The sequence below is a fragment of the Lepidochelys kempii genome, chromosome 2, assembly GCF_965140285.1.
Source record: "Lepidochelys kempii isolate rLepKem1 chromosome 2, rLepKem1.hap1, whole genome shotgun sequence".
In the NCBI taxonomy this organism is placed as follows: domain Eukaryota; kingdom Metazoa; phylum Chordata; order Testudines; family Cheloniidae; genus Lepidochelys; species Lepidochelys kempii.
Genome location: NC_136381.1, coordinates 64,078,012 through 64,097,247, shown reverse-complemented (window position 1 = coordinate 64,097,247; position 19,236 = coordinate 64,078,012). Strand labels below are relative to the sequence as shown.

The following is a 19,236-nucleotide window of genomic DNA, read 5'->3' as shown; positions in this document are numbered from 1 at the left end:
TAATCTGCAATACAAAGCCACTGATGTGTTTGGGGCATCTCTTCCTCATTGCTCTGAGTTGTCAGAAACATCAAATTCCCAAAGGATGATTTACCAGCCAACTACATTAAGTGCAAAGAGAGACAGAAATTTCTTCTTCTTTCATGTTAAGAATTGACTATTTATTTGAGTGAAACACAATATATTCATTGGGCTGAAGGCAAATGTGCCATTTTTAAACATATAATGTGGAAATGTGCAATCACTACAAATGCTGCTTCTTTAGATTTGTTTAATAACCAGCTCATGTGGGGAGCAAGGATAATAAAACTTTTTGAGTCAGAATCTTCGGGGGGAGAAGGGGTGAAGGAGGGACAAAAAGCTATACCCATGTATTCTTTCCCCATTTCCAGTTTCAGAGCAGACATTACATTTGTCAAGATAGAAATGTCGTTGAATAATGTACTGCAAGACCAGTTTTCATACCTTTTGAGATTCATTCTATTCATACAGCAGATCCATTATATGCCTCTCATTCTGCTCTGTGTGACACATAATTATGCATAACATTACTCAGGATATTGGAAATGGAGTCTCCATAATAAATACAATTTCTGCTTCCAAATTAAATGGAGCTGATTTCTTGGAGTCAGCTGGTATAGGGCTGTCAAATTCTATTCTCTGAAGAAGCTTGTGTCAGTTATAATGATGTTTAAAAAGGCTCTGATGAAGACCTGAGTGAGTCAAAACATTAGCAGTTAATGGTGCCTAGATCTATCTTTGTCATTCTGGAGATGAATAAATAAAAGGAGACTGGACTTGGTGAATGGGGACTTCTTACAGTACTTCAATAGAGCAATTACTTTACTTTACAAAGTGTCATTAGGAATAGAGTAGAAAATTCAGCCTTCTTGGGTTTAGAGATAGCATTAGGTACTGTATTCATTGTATTAGTTGTATTAGGCATTGTATTAGTTGTAGAAATATTAAGGACAAAAACAGTGTGTTGTATTTATGAAGCAGCAGCATTGTCTAATGGTTAGAGCACAATCTAGGGACCTAGAATCTAATCATGGCTCTGAGACTGACTCACTATATGATCTTAAGTTGTTTAACCTTTCTGTACGTCATTCCTCTGGAAAATGAGGATAATACAATCTACACAACACTTGCCTCACAAAGCTGGGTTCTCATAATAAGCACCTTATCCACACTCTACATATATAATGCAGCATACTTATTAGCCTATTAAATGTAGACTATTCATTACTATTATATATTTGTATAGCACCGTATTTTGCATGTTATTTTCCAGGATTTTTTAAAATGGTCTTGTCAAGGTTCCTTCCCCACTCTGAACTCTAGGGTACAGATGTGGGGACCTGCATGAAAACCCCCTAAGCTTATTTTTACCAGCTTAGGTTAAAACTTCCCGAAGGTACAAACTATTTTACCTTTTGCCCTTGGACTTTTTTGCTGCCACCACCAAGCATCTAACAGATATATAACAGGGAAAGAGCCTGCTTGGAAACGTTTTTCTCCCCAAAATCCTCCCCAAACCCTACACCTCCTCTCCTGGGAAAGGCTTGATAAAAAGCTTCACCAATTTGTATAGGTGAACACAGACCCAAACCCTTGGATCTTAAGAACAATGAAAAAGCAATCAGATTCTTAAAAGAAGAATTTTAATTGAAGAAAAAAAGTAAAAGAATCACCTCTGTAAAATCAGGATGGTAAATACCTTACAGGGTAATCAGATTCAAAACATAGAGAATCCCTCTAGGCAAAACGTTAAGTTACAAAAAGACACAAAACAGAAATATACATTCCATTCAGCACAGCTATTTTATCAGCCATTTAAACAAAACAGAATCTAACGCATATCTAGCTAGATTACTTACTGTCAAAGTTTGACTCAGACTCACAATTTATCAGACCACTCTGTTTTATTAGCAAAGCTGCTCTGCTAATACTTTTAGAAGTGAGCCCCCCAAGTGGGGCTTGTGTGTTTTAATTTATACAGTTTTTTGGAGAACAAGTTACAGAGAAGTTACAGACAAAAGAAGAAAAAGATTTTAGTCACCACCCTTCGAGATCCCTGAGACCAGTCACGTATCTTCAATTACCTGCCACCCTTAACAATCTTCTTTAACAGCTTCCAGTTAACTTAACTAATTGCCCTTCACACCTTCCATTCTGATGCCTGCTTCTTAGACGTGCTGGCTCTATCTTAATTGCTTCTCCATTCAAAAGCTAACTGTCCCTACGTGTGCTCCCTCAGATACTTTGTAACATGTTTTGGCATGCCTTCTCATATACAATGTATCCAGCATGTCCCCTTATACAACGTTATACATATACAATGTTATACTGCCACATTACCAAGTTCTAAGACTCCATTCCTTTTCTGTTCCCGGACAAAAGCATCACACAGACACAGAGAGCCTTTGTTTCTCCCCGCCTCCAGCTTCGAAAATATCTTGTCTCCTCATTGGTCATTTTGGTCAGGTGCCAGCGAGGTTATCCTAGCTTCTTAACCCTTTACAGGTGAAAGGGTTTTTCCTCTGGCCAGGAGGGATTTTAAAGGTATTTACCCTTCCCTTTATATTTATGACAGGTCTGTAGCCCAAAGAGTTTACAGTCTAAAGACCTGATTGTGAAATTCCATGAGATCTGAAGCAGCATATAGCTGCACTGCCATTGGAAAAGCCAGACCAAATTGTGCCCCCAAGACTTACTATTCAGTCCCTGCTCTCCCTTGCTCCAGGATGGAGGTAATCTGTGCTACTACTGTACTTCACTTCCCCCTCTACGCCAGCCCAGCTCAGCTGTGCTGCCTGGGATGTTGCAGGGAACAGGAACATTTACAATGAAAGGGAGTAATATCTATTAGAATTATTTGAGGGGGTCAACAAGCATGTAGACAATGGTGCCTTAGTGACTATATTTCAGAGTAGCAGCCGTGTTAGTCTGTATTCGCAAAAAGAAGAGGACTTGTGGCACCTTAGAGACTAACAAATTTATTTGAGCATCAGCTTTTGTGAGTTACAGCTCACTTCATTGGATGCATTCAGTGGAAAATACAGACTATAGTGTACTCAAACTTTCAGAAAGGCTTTGACAAGGTCCCTCACCAAAGGCTGCTAAGCAGAGTAAGCAGTCACGGGATAAGAAGGAAGGGCCTTTCATGGATCAGTGACTGGTTAAAAGATAGGAAAACAAAGGACAGGTGTACATGGTCAGTTTTCACAATGGGGAGAGGTAAATAGCAGGGTCCCCTAAGCAGCTATACTGGGACCTTTGCTGTTAACATATTCATAAGTGATCTGGAGAAGGGGGTAAACTGTGAGGTGGAAAAGTTTGCAGATGACACAAAATTACTTAAGATAGTTACATTCAAAGTTGACAACGATGAGTTACAAAGGGTGACTGGGCAACAAAATGGCAGATGAAATACAGTGTTGATAAATGCACAGTAATGCACATTAGAAAACATAATCCCAGCTAAACATGCAAAATTATGGGGGTCTAAAGTAGCTATTACCATTCAAGAAAGAGATCTTAGAGTCATCATGCATAGTTTTCTGAAAACATCTACTCAATGTGCAGTGGCAGTCAAAAAAGCTAACAGAACATTAGAAACCATTAGGAAAGGGACAGATAATAAGACAGAAAATATCATAATGCCACTATATAGATCCATGATATGCCCACACCTGGAATACTTTGTGCAGTTCTGGTCACCTCAAAAATATAGATTAGAATTGGAAAAAGTACAGAGAAGGGCAACAAAAATTATGAGGGGTATGGAACAGTTTCCACATGAGGAGAGATTAAAAAGATGGGTTCTTCTTAGAAAAGAGACTATTAAGATGGGATATGATAGAAGTATATACAATCATGGCCGGCATGGAGAAAATGAATAAGGACATGTTATTTACCCCTTCACATAACACAAGAACCAGGGGTCACCCAATGAAATTAATGGGGAGCAAGATTAAAACCCACATAAGGAAGTACCTTTTCACACAATGCACTGACAACCTGTGGAACTCATTACCAGGTGGTGATGTGAATGCCAAAAAATTCAACTGCGTTCAAAAATAATTAGATAAGTTGATGGAGGATAGGTCTATCCATGGCTATTAGCCAAAATAGTCAGGAATGCAACTCCATGCTTTGGGTGTCTCTAAACCACCAACTATGAGAAGCTGGGTCTGGATGATGGGATGGATCCCTCAATAATTGTCCTGGTCTGTTCATTCCCTCTGAAGTATCTGGCACCAGCCACTGTCAGAAGACAGGATACTGAGCTAGATGAACCATTGGTCTGTCCAGGTAGGGCCACTTACGTTCTTAGGAAAGAGAGAGAGATAATATGACTCACATTGTTATATAATAGGAGAGTCATATAAGTTCTGATTCTTTTAAGCAGAGGCTGAGATAGGGCAAGAGGGGAGATGGCCTGGAACCAGCCACCAAATGTGGAAAAGAAGGTGAAAGAGGTGGGGTTTGAAAAGAGATTTGAAGGCTGCAAGTGAGGACATGTGGCCCACAGGAAGGGGAATGTCCTTCCATGTACTGCAACCAATGGGGCAAAGGCACAAGACAAGGAATAGGGCAAAGCAGAAAGAGCACCAGGGCAAGCTGGGGAGCACCTCCAGATGATAAAATGAGCTGCTGAAGGCAGGGGAAAAGCCAGGCAGGTTGAAAAATGAGAACAGGAAGCTTGGTCTGTACAAAAAACTGTATCACCTCCCACCTTCCTATTGTCTTGCTCCTTCCAGGTGTGCTGTGAGGGACTGTCCTGGGGAAGGTGTATCATTTGCTCTGATTTGTCTTTTACTCTGAGAGCACAAAGGAGAAAATATTTATTAAACACAGTGTTCTCAAAGACTCTGTCACTTCGTTCACACACAACTCTTTGGACTATATTTGTACTGTATTGTTTCGCTTATCTTTTTCTTAGTGTATTGGTTTAGATCTGTATGGGATGGGTTTACTTGAAAGACAAATAAAGGACTTGCACTACCAGGAATTCTGTCGCTGGGGGTCTTCTCTGTGCTTTCTCAACTGGATGAGCTACTTATACGTAGCTTCAGTTCAAGAACTAAAAATAGCAGGCTCTTATTTAAAGGATTGTGGTTTCTCTGTCTCTTTCCTCCCCTCAAAGTGACTGCACTCAGATAAACTCCATGAAGTGGCTGGGAACTGGCACAAATGCCAACATATTGCTCTTCACTTGTAGCTGAAAGTGCAGTTGTTGCCTTTGTCGTCAACAAACCCTGAATGCAGCCTAAGAACACAGCTATGAAATCTGACATGATGTTCTCTGGCCTCCACTGTCACTTCGCCAGATCATCTCTGAAAAACTGATTAAAAGTGCACCACACTGAGCAACAATGGATGATATACTAGTCGCTAATGCTGCATGCACTGCCAGTGCCTCCAGCAAAAACTCTGGGCTACATTTGTTTATTATATTTTCTTTCCTTCCTTTTGTGGTTAAAAAAGGAGGGGATTAAAGATTTTGCTGATACAGATCTAAAACAACACACTCACACAGAGAAAGAGAAACAATAAATAAACACACAGTACTAAGGCAATTGGACTGATCCTGTGCCCTTTGAAGTAAATGACAAAACCATCCATGGTAATAGGGATCAGTAATAATACCACACTGAAGGGTCGATACAATGCCCAGTGAAGTCAGCAATGCCCATGTGAGTTCAATGGGTGCAGTGGCCTCAGTTCAGCAGTCCATGCCTATTGACTTTAAATGGGATTTATGCATTAAATGCTTTGCTGAACTGGGCCTGTGTCAAGGCCAGAAATATAGTTCATGGAACGCTTAACTGTTCCTCTCTCTACATGCCAGCCGAAAATTCTAGTAGCTTCCCAGTGCCCCTTGGTGTAATATCCAGAGGACCACAGTGAATTAAACGCTTGTCTTTTTCCTGTTTTACTCTGCTGCTTGGAGATTAAGGGATCACTAATGGCAAGTACTTAAAATAAAATGAAATAATTCTTCACACTGGTCCAAATCTTTATCCTATTGAAGCTTATGGCACAATTGGCCATTGACTTTAATGGGATCAGGATTTGGTCTGCATCAGTTCACAAAGTCAAATACTGTAGCTGGAATTCCGAAGGGAGTTGATAAGTGTGTGCCCTATAACAGCATTTGTCGCTTGTTAACGCTATTACACTCAGCCCAAGGTCTATGATCGGAAGAGGAACAAAGACAGATGGTGAAAGAGAGAAGAGCAAGATAAATACAAGTAAACTAAAATACCTAAGTAGCACATACCTGAAGTGCCCCAAGAGCAAAGTAGAGACGGAACTGAGTCTCAGAGAGTAATGATTCCATCCCTGATTCTCACTTTGCTCCAAGGAGAGATGTAATAGCTGTCAGCCCTTTATCTTATGTCCCTCCCTCCCCTGCCCAGGTGTATCTGGAAAGCCATGACCTTTCCCTAAATAAATAAATAAATAAGAAATGATGATAACACTTGCTACAGTAATATAAAATTAACCAAACCCCATGCTTCAGAGTGTCATTTGACCTCTGCAGAGGATGAGAAGGAATTTGCCAGGACCAGCATTGCATGATTGTTATAAGGCAGCATTGCAATAAAGGGTATTCAGCTTTCTTCTGAAGCTCCATCTATAGGTCACTGGAGGAGACGGCTTACCAGAGATGGGGGACTCTTGGTCCAATCTGATACTTTATCGTTGACCAATGCTATGTTCCTATTTAATACTGGAATTTAATTCCTGTCCTCATTCATAAAGCTAAAAGGAAATCAGTAATTAGGTCTTAACATTCATTCATTCTCTACCTTTTAGGCACCACACATAGTGTAGGGTCAAATGACTGAAACCACTATTGGTTTGGTCAAATGAACAAAAATAAGAGCCAGACAGTTAGCCACATGCCTAAAGTCACTCACTGCATTAAGCAACTAAAGGAAAAAATGGTTTTGTAGTTGACTTGTGTTCTGTACAGAGATGTTAACTTCTTGTATGGCATTTCCATATTTCTTCTTATTACTATGTTATTTGTATTACATCAGCTGACCCGGCGCGACCCAACCTGCTACTTACTGTACAAACATACTGAGAGCTTACTATCAGACAGACAAAGGGTAGGAGGGGAAACAGAGCGAAAATCATGGAATTGCCCAAAATCATGAAGCGAGTCACTAAAGCAGCAAGAAATAAACCCAGGTCTTCTGACTCCCAGTGCAGTCAGTGATGCTGCCTCCCCAGTTAAATTCAATACATACAGTCTCCTCTCATACCCCTCTTGATCTTGGCAATATGAGCTCAGCTGATGACATTGTCACAGTTAAGGACATCTGTACCTCCATTTCCTACCTATGGTCCAGCAAGGGCACTCACTCTAGGCACCTCATCTCTCTCCCTCCTGACTGTGGTATTGCCAGGCTGCACAGCTTCCTGCCTACCCTGTGATATTGCCAAAAAACAAAAAACAAAAAAAAAAAAACCAGACAGCCTAAGCAAGGCTGCTTCATTTCTCCCCTTTGAGAGTGTACGCCATGTCATTGTCACAAATAAGTTACCACACAGCTCTTTCTGAGCAAGCACATTTATTCTTAACTTTAAAGCACTGCAGCGAAAAACAATAAAAGAACCTATACGCTAGTCAATAAGCTTACGAACACTCACCCCCTCATGCCAGCCAGGGCTCTGGTTGGTGATCTGTCCTTCAAAGCCCACACAAGATTTTGTGGCACACAAAGTGGGAGTGGACTAATACAATTTTTAGATGCCACAAAGTTGGGAGGAATTGCCAGTACAGAGATGGACTACAATATCATACAAAAAGATTTGGATGACCTTGAGAACTAGAATAATAGAAATGGGATGAAATTTAATAGTGCAAAGTGCAAGGTCATGCATTTAGGGCCTAAGAGTTTTTGCTAGAAGCTGGCACTTTACAAGCTGGATGAGACAGAGGCGGAGAAAGTCCTGAGTCTATTGTTCAATCACAGGGTGACTAATAGTCACTGATGTGACGTGGTCATGAAAAAGACTAATGTAATCCTAGAAAGTATTAGGCGAGGTATTTCCAGTGGAGATAGGGAACTGTTATCCCCATCATACAAGGCACTGGGGAGTCCTAATTTGGAATACTGTGTGCAAGTCTTGAATCCCATGTTGAAAAAAAGATGAATTCAAACTGGAAATGGTGAAGTGAAGAGCTGCTAGGATGATCAGAGGAATGGAGAACCTGCCTTATGTGAGGAGACTTAAAGAGCTTGACTGATTTAGTCTAACAAAATGAAAATGGAGAGGGTGGGAATATGATTGCTCTCTTTAAAAACATAAGAGGGCTAAACACCAGGTAGGAAGAAGAATTGTTAAGGGCCAATGCAGGCAAAAAAAATAAATGGATATAAACTGGCCATCTACAAGTTTAGGGTTCAATTAGATTAAAGTTGCTAGCCATCAGAGGAGTGCTGGTCTGGAGCAGCCTTCCAAGTGGAGTAGTGGGAGCAAAAATTGTAACTTGTTCCAAGACTCAGGCTGATAAGTTTATGGAGGGAATGGTATGATGAGATTGCAAATAATGGCATGTAACCCATCCACGACTGCTATTAGTAAATATCTCCAACAGCCAGAGATGGGACACTAGATGGGGAGGACTCTGAGTTGCTACAGAGAATTCTTTCCCAGATGTTTGTATGGTGGGTCTGGCCCACATTCTCAGGATCTACTTGATCACCATATTGGGGTCAGGAAGGAATTTTTCCCCAGGTCAGATTGGCAGAGACTCTAGGGAGTTTTCACCGTCCTCTGAAGCACGGGGCTCAGGTCACTTTTGGTTTGTACCAAAGTAAATGGTGGATTCTCTGGAACCTGACATCTTTAAAGTATGATTTGAGGACTTCAGTAACTCAGCCAAAGGATATGCGCCTGCTACGGGAGTGGATGGGTGGACGGGAGTGCACTGTGGCCTGCAGTGTGCAGGAGGTCAGACTAGATGATCATGATGGTTCCTTCTGACCTTAAAGGCTATGAGGCAAAGTTCAACACAGCTTCAGCTCAAAAAAGCCCCCAAATGTTATGGGGCCTCAGTGGGCCAAACATCTTCAAGACCTTCCCTAATTATTGAGCCCCCTCTTGGACCACAAGTCCTGTCCATTTGTTGGATCAGAAAGAACGTTTTAAATCTAACTTTGTCTGCTGGTCCCTGGAGAATCCAGTTTGAACCAGTATATGTGAGCCTCTCTCCTGGTGGTGGTAGCTCTCTGAAGGTATTACAGCCTGAGTAAATTTGCCCAACCAGCCGCCACTGTTCTTAGTTCTTAGTTCCTGGAGGGCTGTGGTTCCCCTCCCATATGGAAATACATACAATCCCTCAATAGTACATAAATATTTGCATTTTTAATACACTGAATGCCTAAGTTACATAAACTTCATTCAATACGGTTTGACCAGGATATTACAGACTGTCATAGCTGTCACAGGCATTTCTTCAGTCCCAAGGCTGCTCTAAAGTCTGCCAGCTGACCAGGGGCCACATCACTAGCTAGGGACTGCCCAACTGCAGTAGTAAGCTCAGTGCAAGGAGGCGAGAACAAATTGGAGAGAAGCGGGCCTGGAGTATGCTGTGTATGACTCAAAAACTGAGCCTTAGCTCCAGTGATGACACTATAAAGACATTGGCTAAAACTGAAAGAAAAAAGAATATTGGTCCTTAATCAGAAATTTCTAGAAAGGACCCAGATTTTCCTACCGGTATTTTCATGAGCAAATTTCCATATTTGATGGCATCAAGTAAAAATGCTTTACAGATGCATAATGCAGCGGGGCTCAGTGAGTCTGTGAGAACAGCAGATGGCTTGTATACATCTGAGGAGGTTTTTAATATTAAACAAATAAATGAAGATTGGAGAGGAGTGTCTCTCATGCATCTTGTTAGATGGTTAATCAGGCAGAAGAGCCATCCCAAATTTTAATTGCCTCAGGTTTTTTTAGCACTCCTATCTAATTTTAAATTGCCTAAATGATTCACTTTAGTTTTTCTTGTCTACTTTAGAAGCCTCAGTAGCTAGATGATAATTTAGCAATAAATTCTACAGTGCCTACAGAATGAGACAACTATCAAAAACACTGGTAGCAGTTACGCTATGGGATGGTGTTTATTTTTAATTACTTTTCAAATAATTAATCGTCCATCTGTCTGAGTCATATTCTTCAATATGCCTTATATTACAGCCATGAGTAAAAAATATTCCTTGACTACATGGCAAGCTCATTCAGAGAATAAGCTGTGATAAAGGTGAAACTAATGATGTCTGCTAGTAATCTGAAGATTACAGTACAACTAATATAAGTGTACATGAAAAATGCAGGGACACCCTTTCAGTTCCTATGTGCTGAACAAAGCCACCAACTGCAACTTTTAAGGTAGTTTTTCCCCAAATAGCTTTTCTCAGTGTAAACCCCAAGCCTGAAGGCATTGAGCAGGCATTCTCTAATTCGTCAGCCTGATGATTAATCCGAGCAAAGCTCAGCCTAGTGCCATGAATAGCACTAAGTAAACTCATATTTGTGACTTCAGAATGTACGCTCCAGATTGGTCAGCAAAGAAGCTTCTTGGGTGAATAGTCAATTCTAATGAAATGCATGGAAGACTTACTGCCATGCTTTTATGGACAGAAGCAGTCCATAACTGGGTTGGATGTCCAAATAGAAAAGGACAGTTCAGGGGTCACATTATAGAAACCTGACAGTTCAGCTTCTTTACAGTTTGGCTGAGACTGAAGATAGCGAAAAGGGGGTTAAAAGCTATTAAAGAGGGAGGTGCTGAAGATCAGCAATGCTGACAAACACCTAGTAGTGGGAGAGGAAGAAAACAATATTATTCTTGACTGCAAAGTCTAATTTCTAATTAAAACCACAGCCAGATGTACACTTCACTCTGGCAATGAGGGCAGGGGGAAGAATGAGCTGTGTTTGGTTCATTGTTGCTAGGCAGATGCACAATTAGCATACAGTTCAGAAGTTTCTGGAATTGGGTATGGTAGTTTTGGGTATGCTCAGTAGGTTCCCAGTAACTGGACTCGGACTTCATGAAGGCAGATAGTCAGGCAGTTGCTTTACAAAAGGCCATGTGCACTGTGTGAGTTGGGAGAAGTTGAGCCCCCCGGAGCAGAAAGCTGGCTGTTTTCCCCTTAACTCTGAAGCATTTTGCAGCAGATTAATGATATTGTTAACCCTTCAACAGGGAAGTCCTGGCCGTGTTAATTATAGAAAAGGGAAATTGGGAGGGAAAATTAATTTAGCTTATTTTAATTGCATACTTTGCATGTTTGATGTCAGCCAAGCTGTCTTAGTTACAGAGTCTCACCTAGTATGATTCACTAACTTTTCTCTTATTTAAATGTGATGATGAGGAATGAGTCACTTATATTTTGCGCTTCTCAGTTTATATTTTTCTTGTAACAGGATTTTTTTATTTAAATACTTAAACTGAGTGGCTGGTGACTTAATTAGTTAAAAGTGATCTCAGCAGAGGAGGAGGAAGAGTCTGCATGGATTCCAATCAGAGATTTCTACAAGCAAATGGAGGGAAGATTTGTTGCAGTGCTTTTGACTCAGCCAACTATATAGATTTTAGTGATCAAAGACTGTAACTGAGACTCAGGTGAACTCAGTGTAAGCTTTTGGGGTCTCCGAGTTACTTCTCACTGTGTTTTTGTGAGAGGACTGAACTGTTTAGATTTAATTTGTTTTCTTTGTTTATATTTATGTACAACTGAAGATAATGTGGATTATAAAGTAGCCAAATTATGCTGCAGAAAGTAAGTTATTATTATTGTTGTAAATGGGAATCAGGTCCACTGTTTGCAGAGCTATGGGAGCTAGTTACATTGCTTAAGCCTGGTTGACACCTAACACTTAGGTAGACCTAGCTACGTTGCTCAAGGCTGTGAAAAATTTTGCACCCTGAGTACCATAGGCAAGTCAACTAAACGGCTGGTGTAGATGAGGGAAGGATTCTTCCATTGACCTAGCTGCCGCTCCTTGGAAAGATGTATTACTTTCCTCTATGGAAAAACCCCTTCAAGTGTCTCTACTATGGTGCAACAGTAATTATTAATTCTCAGTTGATTAAAGAAATTTTCTCAGTTCACTGCAGAAATGAAATGCCATTCTCCTGCCTCAAGATCTGAGTAAATGCCATCAGTATCAAAAGGAGTTTCTCATAAACTGTGGTGGAATTCTGGAACCCATGAATGTGTGCCATTCCAACATTTGTAGTACTATGGGCAATGAATACTTTAATGAAACACAGAACTATGAAATGTAGAAAAGGTCCACACAGAGGACCTGAAAGAAGTTCTTAAATAATTATGAGTGCTATTCTTCACTCTATGTGTGCAATGTCTTCTTTAGCCTTAGTGAGAGTTAAGCATCCACATCAAAGGTGAAAGAAGCCCTATCTATTTACTGCAATGATTTTGCCTTTTCTGGGGCTCTTTTCCATTCTTTGAAGAAATAATTTAGTTACTGGTATGACCCACTGCTGTAACATCCCTTCTCCCTCCTCTTGAAAGCTGAGCCATTCCACTTCAATTCAGCAATTTCAAAAGGAAACCACCTTTAAAAGAAAAAAAAAAAAGCAAAAGATTTCTTGTTCCATTAGGATTTCCTTTCCTGACAAGACTCTGGTCAGTTTCACACTGCTCTGTCTGTGTATAGAGGGGAGAAGAGACTTCAGACAGTAAAATCCAAGCAATTCTGAAATGGCCAACTGAGAGAACTTGGTTTTTCTCTTACATCTACCCGTTTGTTCAACCACAAAGGAGGAAGTCAAGTAAAGAATAATTAAGGCTGAACAGCTGGCAACATTTCCTAAGTCTGTGGATTATAAATTGTGAAACAGTCTCACGAAGGACGTGATGGAAGCCACATTGCTCAAGAAATTTAAAACTAGACAGAGCATTTGTGTATATTGTTATGAGAGTGCCCTGCGTATGTAAATAGTTGATAAATATGGTGCCAGTAGATGGTGCTCAAGAATGCATAGCATAGTTCCTTGGTTTTGCAGAATCAATAAAACTTTGTATGTGTGTAATTCTGTTTATTGTTGTTATTGTCTCCTTTCAGCTCCTGGTGACCAGAGCAGGCTAAGGGAGCAGACGGTTGTGGTGGTTTAGAAACACCAATAAAGCACTGAAGGAAAGAATGGAAAGGTGGAGGGGACTGATTAGACTGGCCAAAGCCATGAAGGCTCATTAACATTAATTTAGTTGGGGGTTGGTCCCGCTTTGAGCAGGGGGTTGGACTAGATGACCTCCTGAGGTCCCTTCCACCGCTGGTATTCTATGATTCTATGAACTGGTCTCCAGACCCTTCTCAAACTGTTCAAGTGAGAACTGTGTAAAGCTAGAGGCTCAGTCAGGAGTAGTTATTGTCTGGACTGGTGTTATCTGAATTTATATAAGATTTAATCCATTTTAAGTGAAATTGCAATTAAAATATACTATATTTTTCAAATACACTAGAATGTTTTCCCCTTAAAGTGGGTTTAAAAACAATAGTTCTCATGCTACAGCTGTAGTGTAACAATCTCACTTCTCTTTCAACCAAGCCACTGTTCAAAATGAGTCCAGCTTCACTGCTTACTTGACTCAGCTCTCTTGGTGTAAAAATCAAATTGAGCTGATCATGCAGAGGAGGGAGATGGCCTATTCAAAAATCTCAGCCTCTCACTTATTCCTTAGGGGATCCCCCCCCCCCCCCCCCGGCCCTCAAAAAGATACAATTGTTGATAGTTAAAGAATATGAGACACAAAGAAGAGCACTAAATCAAGTTTATACTAGAGTTTTGTCCCCAGGTACAGGGCAAAATCTTACCCAAGGCAGGTGCACTGGAGATGAAGAGGACACAGGCAGCCTCTCCTGCCCCCCATTGTTCTCTGCCCAAAATGAGCACCCAGTGCTCGCTAGTTCTCCACTTGTGCTTCGCTACCTCAGGGATGTGGTATCTGGTGGTTTAGAGATATGGCTCCTCTGTGCATAAACTTCTGTTGGCAGCAGGCACTTGAGGAGGAGAAATTGACACAGCACCTTTCTGAAGGCTCAAACAGTCCAGACTCCAGATTAGTCCAGCAACAGTCAGGATTTGCTCCCCCAGGGAGAAGACCAGCAGCCAGATCTCAACCCTGTAGATCTGTGGAGATTCACTGATGGCCAGGTCATCATGCCAGCTCATGGCTTCCTTGCTACTCTACCTGATTCCTGGACAGCATGGCTCCACTACAGCTGTGTTGCTGAGATTTATTGAATTAGTGGACCTCTGTAAAGGACATGTAGTGTGCTGGGGAGAGGGGGGGTGTAGAGTGGGCTGGCAGAGACGTAATGCAGTCTCAGCCAGCAGTTCTCAACCAGAGGTCTGGGGCATCCTGGAAAGTGCAATTCCAGTTTCAGGGAATCTGCCAAAATAAACCAGAGAGCAGGACTAGCGTTAGACTCACTGGGGCCCACAGCTGAAAGCCCCCAAGCAACTTATCTTCGCAGGGCCCCCTGTGGTGTGGGCCCTGGGCAATTGCCTTTCTGGCTACCCTCTAACGCCGGCCCTGGCTTTTAATCTACTGGATATGCAGAAAAACAGCTGGTGTGGCACTCGTGGACCATGGACTATTTATGGCATGTTGTGGGAAGGGGTGCTCAGAAAAAGAAAAAGATTAAGACCCCCTGCTCTAGGCTGTATCACCTTTATAGTGTAGTTTTTGCTAGGATCTGATGAGTGCCCCTCCCCATTCCCAAAGACTCTCCTCAGCCCTATGCACAGAGCCCAAATCCATAGAGGCTGCTCCAAGGGGTCTCGTGTAATGTGGATAGTTTTATGAGGAGAGCTGATACCATATTCTCCCATTGGGAGAAGTGAAAAATAGGCCCAAATCAACAGAAATAATTCTCCATCCCAAATTATGTTTTGCTTAGCTTAACTATTTTAAACAATTAAACCTTTGGTAAGGCAGCTCTTTTTATGGATAACTAGGCCATATTCAGTCCTGTGAGTTTGCCTTTAAACTATTATTTGTAGTGGGGCCCTGTGATGGGGAGGTAGACCCCATCCCTAGGCTAGCAGGAAGAGTTCATCCTTTTGGCCTAGGAAGGGCCACAGATGGGTGCAATCAGTGCAGACACTCAGGAGGGAGCATGTGACTGTAGAGCATGTGACTGCCTGTGAGGACTGTATAAAGCCACGCTCTAGGCTACCCTGAGAGAGATTAGGGTCTAGAAAGACCTTGGCATTTTGGTTTCCATGGAGACTGGCAGGAGGACAGCTGTCTCAGAATAGAGCCGTGGCCAAGGGCCTGGGTTGAGCTTAATGGGCTGGGACAAGAATGCAGGAGTAAGACTAGTGAGCGACCTGGCAAGTGAGACGGTGGAAAGCCTGATGCAAGAATGACTGTGAACCTCTGGGAAAGGACTGGAAAAAGCTAGTGAACAGGAGCAAGGCTAAAAAGGACTTGAGGAAACTGGTTACAAGAATGAGGGGTTGAGTATACTTTTGTTCCATAACAGTGGAAAGGAAACATTGAGAAATTCAGCATTGTGTTTTCAGCTTCATGGAGTTGGTCCCTGAAAAAAGGGAAACTGAGGCATGGCACTGAATGCAGAAGGGAAGGTATGGCATTTAGAGAGCCCAGCTGAGGTGGAGGAGTATTATAGTATGTCCTACACATAGGGCTTGCTTTCACTACCAGGGAGATTGATGCTGCTAAAATTGATGCAGCGTGTATTGATTCAGCAGGTCTAGTGAAGACCCACTAAATCGACGGAAGAGCACTCTCCAGAAAACTCCGGCACTCCAGCTCACCGAGAAGAGTAAGGTAAGTCGACTGGAGTGCATCTCCTGTCGACGCAGTGCAGTGAAGACACCGCGGTAAGTCAGCCTAAGCTATGTCAACTCCAACTACGTTATTCAGGAGCATAACTTCGGTCGACTTACCCCAGTAGTAGAGACAAGCCTGTAGTAAGAGAAAGCTGCTATCCCAAATATCTTGCAGTCTAAACTCATAAGAGAGACAGAGGGGGAGAATGGGGATAACACTTTCTTAATAAAGCTGAGAAACAGACAGAGATTAAGGGACTTTCCCTAGGGCACACAAGAATTTTGTGGCAGAGCTGGGAGTTGCACTCAGGAGATCTGAGTTCCAGACCAGTGCCTTACCTCTAACCCCGTCCTCTCTCTCTTTCTAGCTCAATTTGTGTGTTTTTTCCAACTTTTTGCTGCACACACAGACTTTTTACAATTTATTTTTGCTTTACAAATATGGTATAAAATTGTATAATATATGAAATCCAGTTTCTGCTACATAAAACACAGTGAAATGTCATATACTCCATAGAACCTTAAAAATGGGAAGCTTCTATTGTTCCCCAGAAGTGCATATTCTCATGCTAATTTTACTCATCCAATTGCATTTAATGATTAATGCTATGATTACTCTTGCTTAGAAATTACTGTGTTACATCCTTTTGTACTTACTTTCTTTTTTCACACAGAGAAGGCTTTGGGTGTGAATAAAAAATGGTTTTATTGTTCTTCCAACAACTACAAAGGAAAAGGAAATTGACTTTTTAAAATTAAGTTTGGCACAAACTCCTGCTTTATGCACCACTTTCAAATGTTGATGGATATTTTCATGCAGTTTGAAACTTTTTGGATGAAAGCGTTTTACAGTTTTAGCTGCATAGGGATACGCAAGGAAAACTGGTTGCAGAAATGTATTTTGTGTTGTGGAACAGAACTGAATTGGGTGAGGGAAAGTGGAAAGCCAGAGCAAAATCCACCCTCTATTAAGGACCCCTGTGCAAGCTACTATCCACCACTGAACAAGCAAACCAATAACTGCTGGAATAGAAAACAAACAATCCTTAAGATCTGAGACCAAAAAACATAGAAGCCTGTAGAAGCAGGATGAGGACTGTATTTAAGACTATGGCTACTGAGACATCCCCACTGTCTACCCTTGCTGCACCTCTTTTTTCCCCTCTGCACACTTGAGAGAGAAGATAGACATAGGATTGGAGACATTCTCTCAGAGCAGAAGAACATGTGTCATGCTGAACCTTACTAGCTCTCAGGAATGGCCTCCACTCACACTTAGGAGGAAGCACAACAGCTTTGTGCAACCTGCTGCCTCAACATTCCTGCATGAGGGAAAATTTCACTACGGAGAACAGTCAACCTACCTGCCCTATTACTTTCTGTCCCATGCAGTCGTGACCATGTGGGTCTCTCACAGTATAGCTGCTATAGTCCCTGAGGCCAGGGTGGGAGAATATGCTGGAAACACAGCTCCTTCCCGGAATATATCTGTGTGCCCTTTTCCTTCCCAATCACCTTCCTGTTGCTCTGTGCGAAGATGGGAACATGTCACCCTATATGTTAAGTAATGTGTTAAATTCTCAGCTAGACATGCCAAATGCCTAATATACACTGAATCCACAATCTTATTCAGTCCCTCTTGTACTTAAATAACATACCATAGTACTATAACTATCCTATTCAAACACTAATCTTTGGTGTGAACCAGAAAGTTCTCAAATTTCAAAATGGTCCAATACAAACACACTACACATGTTAAAACCATTTATAAAATCTTGCTTTCAAAGGCATTGAAATATAATGTGTAATAGACAGAATTGCAGTGGTGATGGTAAGGTCAATTTTCAAAATAGTGGGCCAGATTCTGTTCTCCATTAGTCATCTCCTCCAGACAGCTGTATCGGGCCCTATGTCTCTGCCCTCTCTCCACCCCCCACAGATATTCTGAAATGTTTTAACCATATTTCAATAATGCAAATAGTGAGGTCTTTAAAATTGATCTATTAAAACATGCACTAAATAATTAAGAACCTACATTACAGATTAGAAGTTTTATATTAAAAAACATATTTGTGTGGGGGCAGGGAGGGGTGCTAGCTACTTTTGAAGTCTTGCGGGTTGTTTCCGTTAGAAGGAGAAATTGATGGAAACCTGTTTATTTACAAATGTGCACAAAGTGGTCTTTCCCTGAAAACAATAGGCATCAAATATGAGGAGGCAATTTCTTTGCTAACAGTTCCTAGCCTCTTTCCAGCTAGCTCTCTGTCCAAAAAAGCGCTCTCTGGCATTCTCTCACAGCCACATTACCAGTGCTTCTTTTGTTCTCTCCAGAGCAGTATCAATCTGCCCATGCACCTCCATCAATTCTGAAACACACTATAACTGTACTTCAATAATGCAAATAATAAGGTATTTAAAACTGAGCTATTATATACATTAACTAAGTAATTAAGAAGGAACCCTATAGATTGGAAGATATATATATTTTAAAAAATTACCTCTTTTCCTGAGCAGTTAGCCATTTCAAGGTCTTGCAGATTGTTTCCATTAGGAAGAGAAATTGATGACAGAATCTGGGATTTCTTAGATGAAATCCTGTTTATTTACAAAGAATGTGCATAAAGTCTTATTTCTGTGAACACAAGGAATCAAACAACAGGAGACAGTTTCTTTGCTCACAGTTCTAGCCTCTTTCCAGTTAGCACTCTCTTGGCTTTCTCTCAGGGCTATCTTACCAGTGCTTCTCTTCTTGTCTCCTGGTTTTCTGCTGCCTCTGGCTGATTCTGCCTCACAGACACCCACGGCTCCACCAAAATATACACAGCCCCTAAGCCCGCAATCCCCAGTCAAAAGCCCTCAGACCTCAAGAATCAGCTCCTACTCCATCCTTGCCATACTGATCTGTGATTTGGGTAGTCGCTTTTATTGTTTCAACTATCACTAAACAAAGGGGCATTTAATTCCTCTTTCATTTAGCCTGAATGACAGGCAGCTATCATGCTCACCAGCTTCAACGAGGTTTGTGACTGCCCATAAAGACACACTCTCTGGGAACCACACAAAGTCCACCGTAACTGTATTAATTTTTCAGGGCTGTGATTAATTATTAGAAACAAATTCTCTGCCCTGCTCTGCCAGAGAGCTGAAAAGAGAGCAGAGACTGATGGAAGACCCCAACTCGAATTACCACAGGTGTGGGACAGTCCCCATCGGAAGGGCAGCCAGAATAGTCTGTACCACCCTCTTCTGCCCCGTCAAGGGTAAGCAAAAGGGAGTGGCTAGAAAGCGATGCATTCTGGCAATCCTCAGCTGTCAGATGGTCCCTGGAGACCACAGCCAACTGGTGCGGGTTAGACCAGCCTCTGGACTGCTCT

The 19,236-nt window shown here is 41.6% G+C and overlaps 1 protein-coding gene across 1 annotated transcript in view; it reads left to right on the top strand.

The window, feature by feature from the left end:
• NKAIN3 (sodium/potassium transporting ATPase interacting 3) overlaps positions 1-13,420 on the top strand; it is a 663,159-nt gene extending 649,739 nt beyond the window's left edge. The window contains exon 6 of the mRNA XM_073331057.2: positions 13,126-13,420. Within this exon, the coding sequence (XP_073187158.1) occupies positions 13,126-13,175 (50 nt within the window). The 3' untranslated portion in view covers positions 13,176-13,420. The remainder of the gene's footprint in view (positions 1-13,125) is intronic.
• Positions 13,421-19,236: the final 5,816 nt, after the last annotated feature.